At 38.7% G+C, this 12,183-nt stretch overlaps 1 protein-coding gene across 1 annotated transcript in view; it reads right to left on the reverse strand.

The window, feature by feature from the left end:
* TEX11 (testis expressed 11) overlaps nt 1-12,183 on the reverse strand; it is a gene marked incomplete at its 5' end in the record, with an annotated part of 270,791 nt that overhangs the window by 86,404 nt on the left and 172,204 nt on the right. Inside the window, 3 exons of the mRNA XM_080795516.1 lie at nt 1,210-1,326; nt 2,767-2,837; nt 11,845-11,931. Coding sequence (XP_080651642.1) covers nt 1,210-1,326; nt 2,767-2,837; nt 11,845-11,931 — 275 coding nt within the window. The remainder of the gene's footprint in view (nt 1-1,209; nt 1,327-2,766; nt 2,838-11,844; nt 11,932-12,183) is intronic.

The following is a 12,183-nucleotide window of genomic DNA, read 5'->3' on the forward strand; positions in this document are numbered from 1 at the left end:
TCCATAGTCTCTCATGGTTCACCTCCCCTTCCAATTTCCCTCAACTCCCTTCTCCTCTCCATCTCCCCATGTCCTCCATGTTATTTGTTATGCTCCACAAATAAGTGAAACCATATGATAATTGACTCTCTCTGTTAAGTAAAGCATAAGGCCTTATTGAGAATAAAATTGCATTTACCCATGCTTTTTAAGAAGCAAAATGATTGTTTTGGTTTTGCTCTGGGGCACATAAGATTCTTTTCTCATATTCTTTTAAAATGGAAAGGTTTCTAAAAAGAGGTCCCTTTACTTCTCAAGGTTAAGGATTTTTGTCTTCTTTATCTCCAGTACCTCGCAGAATACTTAATATTCAAATGTTTTTTGAGTTGAAGTCAACAGGCAACAGAAAGGAAGGGAAATATGTTGGCAGAGATCTGGTGACAGTTTGTTCCAGATCTGAAGAATCATATGAAAGAAGCAATTAACGGAAGGAAGGAAATAAACAGCAAGAAGGATTTTATACCATTTGGAAAGAAAAGCTGGCAAGTATGGGAAATTGGGAAGTTTTCTTTGTCTAGGTAAGAGAGAAAAAGCAGAGAGAACTAGATCTTAAAATCATACCAAAAATGCTAGTGGTCCAACTTGGAGACAATTTTCTTAGATGTTGATGTTGGCATTTTCTTAAAGGTAAGGTTTACAAAGCTAAGAGTGGAATTGAGGCAAAGGTAGGAATTCTGTCTTTTTGTTGTTAAAACTGAATTACTGATAAAATATTTAAGGGTGTGGGTCAAAGAAAGCAAATGCAATTAGAGTGAAGAAAAATAATCCAAGTAAATAATGAGCAGGCTACTGAAGCTGTGGAGATAGAAAAATTCTTCCTTAGAGAATGTGTAAAAGGCAACAAAAATAGAGAAAACTCTTTCTTATGGGCCACATATGATTGCAGGGAGATGATGAAGAATATCTAAAAACAGATTTGGAAAGAGTGGTCCATGGGAAGAGGCATTTTAAAAGAAGAGATATTCAATCTTTTTTAAAGAAGAGGCTAAGCCAAATGTGACCTTTTCTTAGGAAGGAATGAACCATTACAAACCTTTGAAATCAAGATGCTCCTGGAAAGGATGAAAGGGTTCTTTAAAGAGAATCAGAAAGAACTGCATCAGGGAAGGCAAACACACCAAATAGCACACTAAACTCTTTCTTGTGTTTTCTTTGAAGGTAGCACATTACCTGTTCAAAAGCTGTTGAAGCTTTTCTCCCTTGCTCTAGATCAACTGCAGCTGCCATAAGTAAACATGTTTTCTGTGCAATCAGAATTACTTGATCAGAAGGACAAAACTGGGACAGCTGATAAGAAATAACCAGAACATCAATGAATACTGCGAATTCTTCCAGGTGAACAGAAACAATCAGAATGAAAATCAGCAACATCCTGTCTGAATGAAAAAATTCAGCTGGAAAAACACATCTCACCTTAAAAATGATATAGACTATAACACTGATTTACGGTTTTAATTTTATATTACTTTCCATTGTGTTTAAGAACCTTTCTGGAGATAAAAATCTTCATTTCTTTGCAATTTTCCTATCTTCCCAGTGATAGGTACTGTTGTTTGGCCCTGTATTTCTATCTAGTGATTTATTTCTTGCTTTATGTTGTAATTTCTAAGTGATTTTTCCCCTGGCAAATAGATTTCCCCTTTGTATTGAATAGAGCTGAAATTAGCACATATATTCTCACGGTTGAAAGACACAATGTCAAATCTTGACAAGCATTATTAGGCATAACCTCATCATTAAACCTTGTCCTCTAACTTTAGAAAAAACTCCCAGCTTTTACTACAATAAACCTCTAGGCCCTTGGGATTCTTACATAGAACCCTACTAGTGCTATCACAAATGTTCAAACTAAAACTAATTCATTTTACCTAATTTAAATGGCAATTATACCTGAACTTTCAAAGACTATTTCTTAATCTCCCAAAACGTTTAGTGATCATAATCATCACTGTCACTGAATTAACAGCATTTCAAAACACCCTATCTCTCTAGGTCTCAGGTTACTAATACATAAAATGAGGTGAGTTATGCTAGATTATCTCTATAGTTCTTTCCAGTTCTAAAACTCTTTAACATTTAATCTATCTCAACATATCAGATGATACACTCCTGAATGTGTAAGAGAGACATTCTTAGCCCCTCTCATTTTATTTTCTCATCAATATTGCTTACTGGCTGGCATTTAATCTTGACCTTGGAGACTAATGACTATTTAAAAATGCTTATAATTGCAAAGTAAGCTTACAAATCCTTACACAGAGAACCTGCTCTAGGAAAAATTATAAAGTAGGCCCAAGATTCTTAGTATTATATTTACCTCCTCATTTCCCCAGATACCTATTCTATACTCCTACATATTTATAACCCTTCCTAATGTTTTATTGGTTGACAACTTAAGAGTATTCCTTTCCTAAAGAGAGTTATATTTTAATATAGGACTCTGGGAGACTGAATTCCTTCAAAAGCAAAGAAATAAGTCTCTTATGGTAAAACTTTAATCTCTCTGATAGTTGTTTATAATATTTTGCTATGTGGAGAAAGGCTTCATATCTGCACATTGTATCCTATAGGGAACAAATGCTCATTAGGTCATTACTGTTTAGACATGTATTTTAAAAGTTTCTAGATTAAAAGCCCATGCCACTTTATATTTTGCCCTTGAAAACAGCCACAGTGGTCTATCTTTGTTGTGGTCCATTCGTGAGATACTTACTAGAAGAGACTTACCTTATAAGAGAGGATGAAAAACTCTCTCATTGCCACTGGGTCTTTGCCACATTGCACAGCCAAGTTCCAAGCTGAAAGTTAATATGAAATGATAAGATTATGAAAATCTCTTTAATCTGTACCATTATAAATAATCTTTACTACCTGCACTTTTTAATATTAATATACTAATGAGGGGTTTCTTAGGTTAAAAAAGCTAACTTTGAATTTTTAGAGAAATTTTTTCAGGTAAATTTATAGACTTTTATCACTTCCAATCTTTGAATCTTGCCAATAACTAATGGAGGTAGTGGTGATTTTTTTTTTAAATAAAAACTGGGAACATACAATACATTCTTTTTTTTTTTAAAGATTTTATTTATTTATTTGACAGAGATGACAAGTAGGCAGAGAGGCAGGCAGAGAGAGAGGAGGAAGCAGGCTCCCCGCTGAGCAGAGAGCCCGATGCAGGGCTCGATCCCAGGACCCTGGGACCATGACCCGAGCTGAAAGCAGAGGCCTTAACCCACTGAGCCACCCAAGCGCCCCCATATAATACATTCTTAGTTGGAACAGATCCCTCTAAAAAATAAGGATCACCAAGGAGCTCACCATTGGAATTCATAAAAGTATGTTAAAATTCAACAAAGAGGTGGGGAGCTAAGATAGCAGCTTGCCTCATCCCTTGAACACAGTTAAATAACTAATCAAATGATTCTGAATACCTAAGAAATCGACCTGAGCACTAGCAGAACAAACTGCACAACCAGAGGGAGAGAAGAGTCCACACTGAGGAAGGCAGGACGTGCGGAGGCCCTGGTTGTGGAGAAAGGCGAGAGACAGTGGAGCACACAGAGATATGCACAAGGGGAACACTTCCCCAAAGCCACTGGCTAGGAAAATGAGAGGGGCTGATTTTTGTGAGTTTTTGCCACCAGTGGGGCTCAAAGACTGGATTTTTAGAGGTCCATGGGCATGGCTGGGATAGAGCCATAAGGGCACTGCTGTACTCCTGGAGAGAAAGCAGGCAAGTAATCCTTGGGGGGCAGACAAGGCAATGTGAAGATTGCCTCTGGCACATGGGGAGAGACTATGCACTCTTCTTGGAGCACATCTGTGAGAGGTGTCATTCTAGGAGTTGCCTCTCCAGGGGCAAAAAAGTGAGCCAGCAGGTGCCATTTCCTCCCTGCTCAGCACAGGCAGAGATACATGCTGAGGGCGGCTAACCAGGATGCTGGTTGTTTAGCCTGCTCTGCTCCAAATCCCACACCCTTGCACTCTGGAGCAGCTGCCCTTCGGGGTCAAACCTGCATCACCCCCAACAGAGCAAGACTCTCCCCAGAAGAGAAGAGCAGGTCCCTGCTACCCAGGTCACTAAAGTTTAGAATTTTAGTGGTCAGCACACTTGGCTAGGATAGAGCCCAAAGTGCACTGCACTGCTTCAGGCAGGCAAGCAACCTGGAGACAGTGTGAAAAGAGCAATCTGAAAAAATGCCTGGTATATACAAGAGGAAATTATTCGCTCTTCTGGGAGTGATTCCCTCAGAACAGCAAGCATGGAAACCACACTCCAGGAAAAATGGAGCTGGCTGGTGCCATTCCCCTCCCGTGCTCCTCGGCATAAACGAACTTCAGGAAACAGAACAGCATCAATACTGGCTTCCTAACCCGCTAACACCAAGTCTTGGCCCCACTGTGCTCTGTTGGTACTGCCCTACTTTGGCAAGTGTGCCTCAGTCCCAGTGCAGCAGGCCCCTACCTTGGAAGGCCAGCAGAAACCTCTGCATGAACCTCAACCACCGACCAAATAGTTTTGCAAGGCTTCTTCAGTTCTAGTAGAAGTAGCATCGGGTCTCATTTAACAAGCAGACCAGAGCCTGCCTAGTTAAACTCCCTACATGGGGTGCCTGGGTGGCTCAGTGGGTTAAAGCCTCTGCCTTCGGCTCAAGTCATGATCTCAGGGTCCTAGGATCAAGCCCTGCATGGGGCTCTCTGCTCAGCAGGGAGCCTGCTTCCTTCTCTCTCTTTGCCTGCCTCTCTGCCTACTTGTGATCTCTGTCTGTCAAATAAATAAATAAATAAATCTTAAACAAACAAACAAACAAACAAAAACTCCCTACACTCTGGCTAAGGTCCAAACACTGCCCGCTGCAGGCAAGGCATGTCTCTGCAGACAAATGACCTGAGGAATAAAGCAGTCAAACCATAGCAACAGAGTGCACACAGCACATACAAGAGATACTCCCTGAAGTGCCCAGGCCGTGAGCACTATGTGACCTCTTTTTCATACAGCCATTACTCTCAGGAGCAGGGACATATACAAAATGCCAAGATGGAGGGATTCATCTCAAAAGAAAGAACAAGAAAAGGTCATGGCTAAAGATATAATCGAGACAGATATAAGTCACATGACTGATGCAGAATTTAAAGCAATAATCATAAGGATATACACTGGGCTTGAAAAGAGCATGGAAGACTTCAGGAAGACCCTTATTGCAGAGATAAAAGAGTTAAAAAAACAATTAGACATGAAAAATGCAGTAATTAAGATTCAAAACCAACTGGATGTAATGATGACAAGGATGGAAGAAGCAAAGGAACAAATAAGTATAAAGAAGAATAATAGAAAATAATGAAGCTGCACAAAAGACAGAAAGGGTAGTTATGGATCACAAGAATAGACTTAGGGAACTCAGTGATTCCATCAAACGTAATACCATTCATATCACAAGAGTCCCAAAAGAAGAAGAGAGGGAAAAGGAAGCAGAAGGTTTATTTGAGGAAATCATAATTGAGACCCTCCCTAATCTGGGGGAAAAAACAGACATACAAATCCAGGAGACAAAGAGAACTCCCATTAAGATCAACAAAAGCAGACCAATATCAAGACATATTGTAATTAAATTTGCAAAATATGGTGATAAAGAAAAAAATTCTAAAAACAGCAAGACAAAAGAAGTTCTTAACTTTCAAGGGAAGACCCATAAGGTTAGCTGCAGATCTCTCCACAGAAACTTGGCAAGCCAGAAGGGAGTGCCATAATATATTCAACATGCAGAATGGGAAAAATCTGCAGCCAAGAATACTCTATCCAGCAAGGCTATCATTCAGAATAGAAGGAGAGAGAAAAAGTTTCCCAGACAAACAAAAACTAAAGGAGTTTGTGACCACTAAATCGGCCCTGCAAGTAATATTAAAGGGTACTCTTTGAGTGGGAAAGAGAAATTAAAAAATGACAAAGACTAGAAAGGAACAAGCAAAATCTCCAGTAACAATGACAAAACAAGCAATAAAATGGCACGAAATACATATCTATCAATAATTACTGTGAATGTAAATGGACTAAATGTTCCAGTCAAAAGGTATAGGGCGTCAGAAAGGATAAGAACACAAGTCCCATCTATATGCTGCCTACAAGAGACTCATTTTAGACCTAAGGACACCTGCAGATTGAAAGTGAGGGCATGGAGAAACATCTATCCTACTAAGGGATATTTTTAAAAAATGGGAGTACCGATATTTATATGAGATAAACTGGACTTTGTAAAACAAAGACTATAACAACAGACAAACAAGGGCCCTATGTAATAATAAAGGGGACAATCCAGCAAGAAGATCTGAGAAACAAACTGAAGGTTTTGGAGGGGAGGGGTGGGTGATGGGTGAGCCTGGTGGTGGGTATTAAGGAGGGCACGTATTGCGTGGAGCACTGGGTGTGGTGCATAAACAATGAATCTTGGAACACTGAAAAAAAATTAAATTTAATTAAAAAAAAGAAGATCTAACAATTATAAATAGTTATGCAACCAACATTGGGGCACCCAAATATATAAAAAAATTACTAACAAATATAAAGGAATTCATTGGTAATAATACAATAATGGTAGGAGACTTTTTAATACCCCACTTACAGCAGCGGACAGACCATCTAAGCAGAAAATCAACAAGGAAACAATGGCTTTGAATGACACACTAGACCAGATGGACTTAACAAATATATTCAGAACATTTCATCCTAAAGCAGCAGAATACACAATTCTTTTCAAGTGCACATGGGACAGTCTCCAGAAGAAATCACACACTAGGTCAAATCAGGCCTCAATAAGTACAAAAAGACTGAGATCATAACTTGAATATTTTCTGACTATAACACTATAAAACTTGAAGTGAACCACAAGAAAAAACTAGGAAAGGCCACAAATACATGGAGGTTAAACAACATGCTACTAAAGAATGAATGGGTCAACCAGGTAATCAAAGAAGAAATTTAAAAAAAAATACATGGAAACAAATGAAAATGGAAACACAATGGTTCAAAACCTTTGAGATGCAGCAGAAGTGGTCCTCTGAGGGAAGTGTATAGCAATATAGGCCTACTTCAAGAAGAGAAATCTCAAATAAAGAACCTATGTTTAAACCTAAATGAGCTAGAAAAAGAAAAACAAATGAAGCCTAAAGCCATCAGAAGAAGGAAAATAATAAAAATTAGAGCAGAAATAAACTATAAGGAAACTAAAAAAAAACAGTAGAACAGATAAATGAAGGGGCATCTGGGTGGCACAGTCAGTAGGGTGTCCATTTCTTGGTTTTGGCTCAGGTCATAACCTCAGGGTCCTAAGATCAAGCCTCTTGCCATTCCATGATTCCCTCTCTCCCTCTACCCCTCCCTCTGCTGTACTCTCTCTCAAATAAATAAATAAATCTTTAAAAACAAAAACAGAGCAATGAAGCCAGGTACTAGTTCTTGGGAAAAAAAACAAACAATAAAATTGATAAACCTCTAGTTAGATTAATCAAAAAGAAAAGAGAAAGGACCCAAATAAAGAAAACCACAAATGAGAGAGGACAAATAACAACACCACAGAAATACAAACAATTGTAAGAGAATCTTATGAAAAATAATATGCCAACAAACTGGACAACATAGAAAAACATGGATTAATTCCTAGAAACATATAAATTACCAAAACTGAAACAGGAAGAAATAGAAAATTTAAACAGACTGATGACCAGTAAAGAAACTGAATCAGTAATCAAAAATTTCCCAAACATGTAGTGTCCTTCTTTGACAAAACAGGGAAAAAATATCCAGTGGAAAAAAGACAGTCTCTTCAATAAATGGTGCTGGGAAAACTGGACAGCTATATGTAGAAGAATGAAACTTGACCATTCTCTTACACCGTACACAAAGATAAACTCAAAATGGATAAAAGACCTCAACGTGAGACAGGAATCCATCAGAATCCTCGAGGAGAACATAGGGAGTAACCTCTTTGATATCAGCCACAGCAACTTCTTTCAAGATATGTCTCCAAAGGCAAAGGAAACAAAGGCAAAGATGAACTTTTGGGACTTCATCAAGATCAAAAGCTTCTGCATAGCAAAAGAAACAGTCATCAAAACAAAGAGGCAACCCACGGAATGGGAGAAGATATTTGCAAATGACAGTACAGATAAAAGGTTGATATCCAGGATCTATAAAGAACTCCTCAAACTCAACACACACAAAACAGATAATCATATTAAAAAATGGGCAGAAGATATGAACAGACACTTCTCCAACGAAGACATACAAATGGCTACCAGACACATGAAAAAATGTTCATCATCACTAGCCATCAGGGAGATTCAAATCAAAACCACATTGAGATACCACCTTACACCAGTTAGAATGGCCAAAATTAGCAAGACAGGAAACAACGTGTGTTGGAGAGGATGTGGAGAAAGGGGAACCCTCTTACACTGTTGGTGGGAATGCAAACTGGTGCAGCCACTTTGGAGAACAGTGTGGAGATTCCTCAGGAAATTAAAAATAGATCTTCCCTATGACCCTGCAATTGCACTGCTGGGTATTTACCCCAAAGATACAGATGTAGTGAAAAGAAGGGCCATCTGTACCCCAATGTTTATAGCAGCAATGGCCACGGTCGCCAAACTGTGGAAAGAACCAAGATGCCCTTCAACGGATGAATGGATAAGGAAGATGTGGTCCCATATACACTATGGAGTATTATGCCTCCATCAGAAAGGACGAATACCCAACTTTTGTAGCAACATGGACAGGACTGGAAGAGATTATGCTGAGTGAAATAAGTCAAACAGAGAAAGTCAAGTATCATATGGTTTCACTTATTGGTGGAGCATAACAAATAATATAGAGGACAAGGGTAGATGGAGAGGAGAAGGGAGTTGAGGGCAATTGGAAGGGGAGGTGAACCATGAGAGACTATGGACTCTGAAAAACAACCTGAGGGTTTTGAAGGGGCGGGGTGGGAGGGTGGGGGAACCAGGTGGTGGGTATTAGGGAGGGCACAGATTGCATGGAGCACTGGGTGTGGTGAAAAAACAATGAATACTGTTACGCTGAAAATAAATAAAAAATTTAATTAAAAAAAAATTTCCCAAACAAACAAAAGTCCTGGGCCAGATGGCTTCATAGGGAAATTCTACCAAATATCTAAACAAGAGCTAATACCTATTCTTTTCAAACTGTTCCAAAAAATAGAAAAGGAAGGCGAATTTCCAAACTCACTCTATAAGGCCAGCATTACCCCAATTCCAAAACCAAACAAAAACTCTACTGAAAAGTAAGTACTACAGGCCAATATCTCTCATGAACAGGGAGAAAATCATCAGAACGTTAAAAACAGACCTGGCCTATGATCTAGCAACTGCACCACTAGGTATTTACCTGAAGAATACAGAAACACTGATTCAAAAGGCTACATGCACCCTGATGTTTTTATAGCAGCCTTTTCTACAACAGCCAAATTATGGAAACAGCCCAAATGTCCATCAGCTGATGTATGGATAAAGATATGGTATATAGGGGTGCCTGGGTGGCTCAGTGGGTTAAAGCCTCTGCCTTCGGCTCAGGTCATGATCCCAGGGTCCTGGGAACGAGCCCCGCATCGGGCTCTCTGCTCAGTGGGGAGCCTGCTTCCCTTCCTCTCTCTCTGCCTGCCTCTCTGCCTACTTGTGATCTCTGACTGTCAAATAAATAAATAAAATCTTTAAAAAAAAAAGATGTGGTATATATACTCAGCCATAAAAAGAATGAAATCTTGCCATTTGCAACAATATGGATGGAGCTACAGAGTACTATGCTAAGTGAAATAAGTCAGTCAGAGAAAGACAAATACCATATGATTTCACTCATATGTGGAATTTAAGAAACAAAACAGATCAACACAAGGGGAAAAAAAGACAGGCAAACCAAGAAACGAGACTCCTAACTATAGAGAACAAACTGAGGGTTGCTGGTGCTGAGGTGGGCAGGGGGATAGGTTAAACAGTGATGGGTATTAAGGAGGGCATTTGTGATGAACACTCATTGTTGTATGTAAGTGATGAATCACTGAATTCTACACCTGAAACTAATATTACATTATATCTTAGCTAACTGAAATTTAAATAAAAACTTGAAAAGAAAAAGAGTTCAGCAAAGAACAAGGTACGCTAGAATCAAAGGCTGAAAGAAATTGCTATATTCACATCTTCCACAGAGCCCTGGAAGTCTCCATCTGGCAACATTTAGCACAATCTTCACATTGGAAAATTAAAATTAAAATTCAGTAAAAGAAGTATTGGAAAATAACTTTTCAAACTTCCCAAAGATCAAAGTCATTAAACCTTTCTACAGTTTAAATGCGTGTTACTGGGGCGCCTGGGTGGCTCAGTGGGTTAAACCTCTGCCTTCGGCTCAGGTCATGATCTCAGGGTCCTGGGATGGAGCCCCACATTGGGCTCTCTGCTCAGCAGGGAGCCTGCTTCCTCCTCTCTCTCTCTGCCTGCCTCTCTGCCTACTTGTGATCTCTGTCTGTCAGATAAATAAATAAAAAAAATCTTTAAAAAAATAAAAATAAAAATAAAAAATAAATGCGTGTTACTTTCAATTAGTTGTGTAAGTTTCTGAAAAGCCAGATTGCTGTGTTTATTCCATTTTCTCCTAGCTTACAGTCCAAGCAAACCCCGTAAAGCAAAAGAAAGATTCATGAAAACCAGTCCGCTTTGTGATATTGCTGCTTAATTGCTTCTGATTACTTATCACTGTAATAACTGCCTCCACAATTTTTATACTTGATCTCAGCCAAAAGGCCGAGAAGCAATTGCCTCCACAATTTTTAAGTGTTTTTACTGAAATTAAGCCTAATAAAGTAAATTACGCAACTTATAATTGGTTAGCTTGATGAATTTTCAAAGTGAATATAATGATGTAACCAATCCAAATCAAAACAGACCTTAATCATTACCAAAAACTCAGAAGCAACCCAACCACCCCTATTCAAGTCCAACTCCCTTCAAGGGAAACCACTACCTTCAGTTCTAATATCATAAATTAGTTTTGCCTGCTTTTTTATCACATATAAATGAAATCAATGTCTGATTTTTGTTCAACATTGTTTGTGAGATTCATCCAATTTGTTGCATGTAGTTTACTTTTTGTTTTTATTTTTTATGTAATCTCTATGGCCAACATGGGGCTCAAACTCATGACTCAGAGATCAAGAGTTGCATGTTGTACTTACTGAGCCAGCCAGGCATTCCATAGATAGTTTATTTTTCATGAATCAAATTTAGAGATAAGTTAGGCATTCTATATCAAATTTAGGAGCATAGCCTTGGGGACCTGCAGTTGTAAGTCCTCATTTTATTGTTAGACCCATTTCTAGAGAAAAAGAAAACTAATATTTATTGAGTACCAGGTACACACATGGTTTTATTTAAAACCCTTAGTAGCCCTATGAGGTAGGTATAATTGTTCCCTTTAATAAATAATGAAACTGAAATTAAGGAAGTTATCCTTATACCCACAGCTACACATAAAAGAGCCAGAATTTGGGGCATCTGGGTGGCTCAGTTGGCTGGGATTCCAGTTCTTGGTTTCAGCTCATGTTGTGGTCTCAGAGTCATGAGATCAGGCCCCACGCTCAGCGGGGAGTCTGCTTGTCCCTTTCCCTTTCCTCCTCCCCCTGCTCGCTCGCTCACTCTCAAATAAATAAATAAAATCTTCTTTAAAAAAAAAACCCATAATTTGAATCCACCTATGTCTGATTCTACCACCACCCAGTTTCCCATAGCTACAGAATATCCTCTTACCTATTTTTCGAAACCAATGAGCTTCATTAGCCCTTGAGTCTGAAGTCGAGGCCTCTCCATTGAAAGACTGGGAGAGTTTCAGGAGTGCTGCATTGAACAGAAAGATTTTATAGTAAGGTCTTTTACTTTATACTCCAGCAAAATTATTACTACTGCCTTAAAAATAGTCAAACATGAAAAAAAATAGTCAAACATGAGTTTGAAATTAGAAAGTTCTTTTTGTTTATGTGTGTGCACAGGTACATACCAAAAGTAATTAAAATGACACAAAGCATTACCAAAGCTCCAAGAAGCAGTTAACTCAAACTCTGGTGGGGAAAAACACATCTTTGGAGAGAT

Source organism: Martes martes (genome assembly GCF_963455335.1).
Source record: "Martes martes genome assembly, chromosome: X".
NCBI classification, from domain to species: domain Eukaryota; kingdom Metazoa; phylum Chordata; class Mammalia; order Carnivora; family Mustelidae; genus Martes; species Martes martes.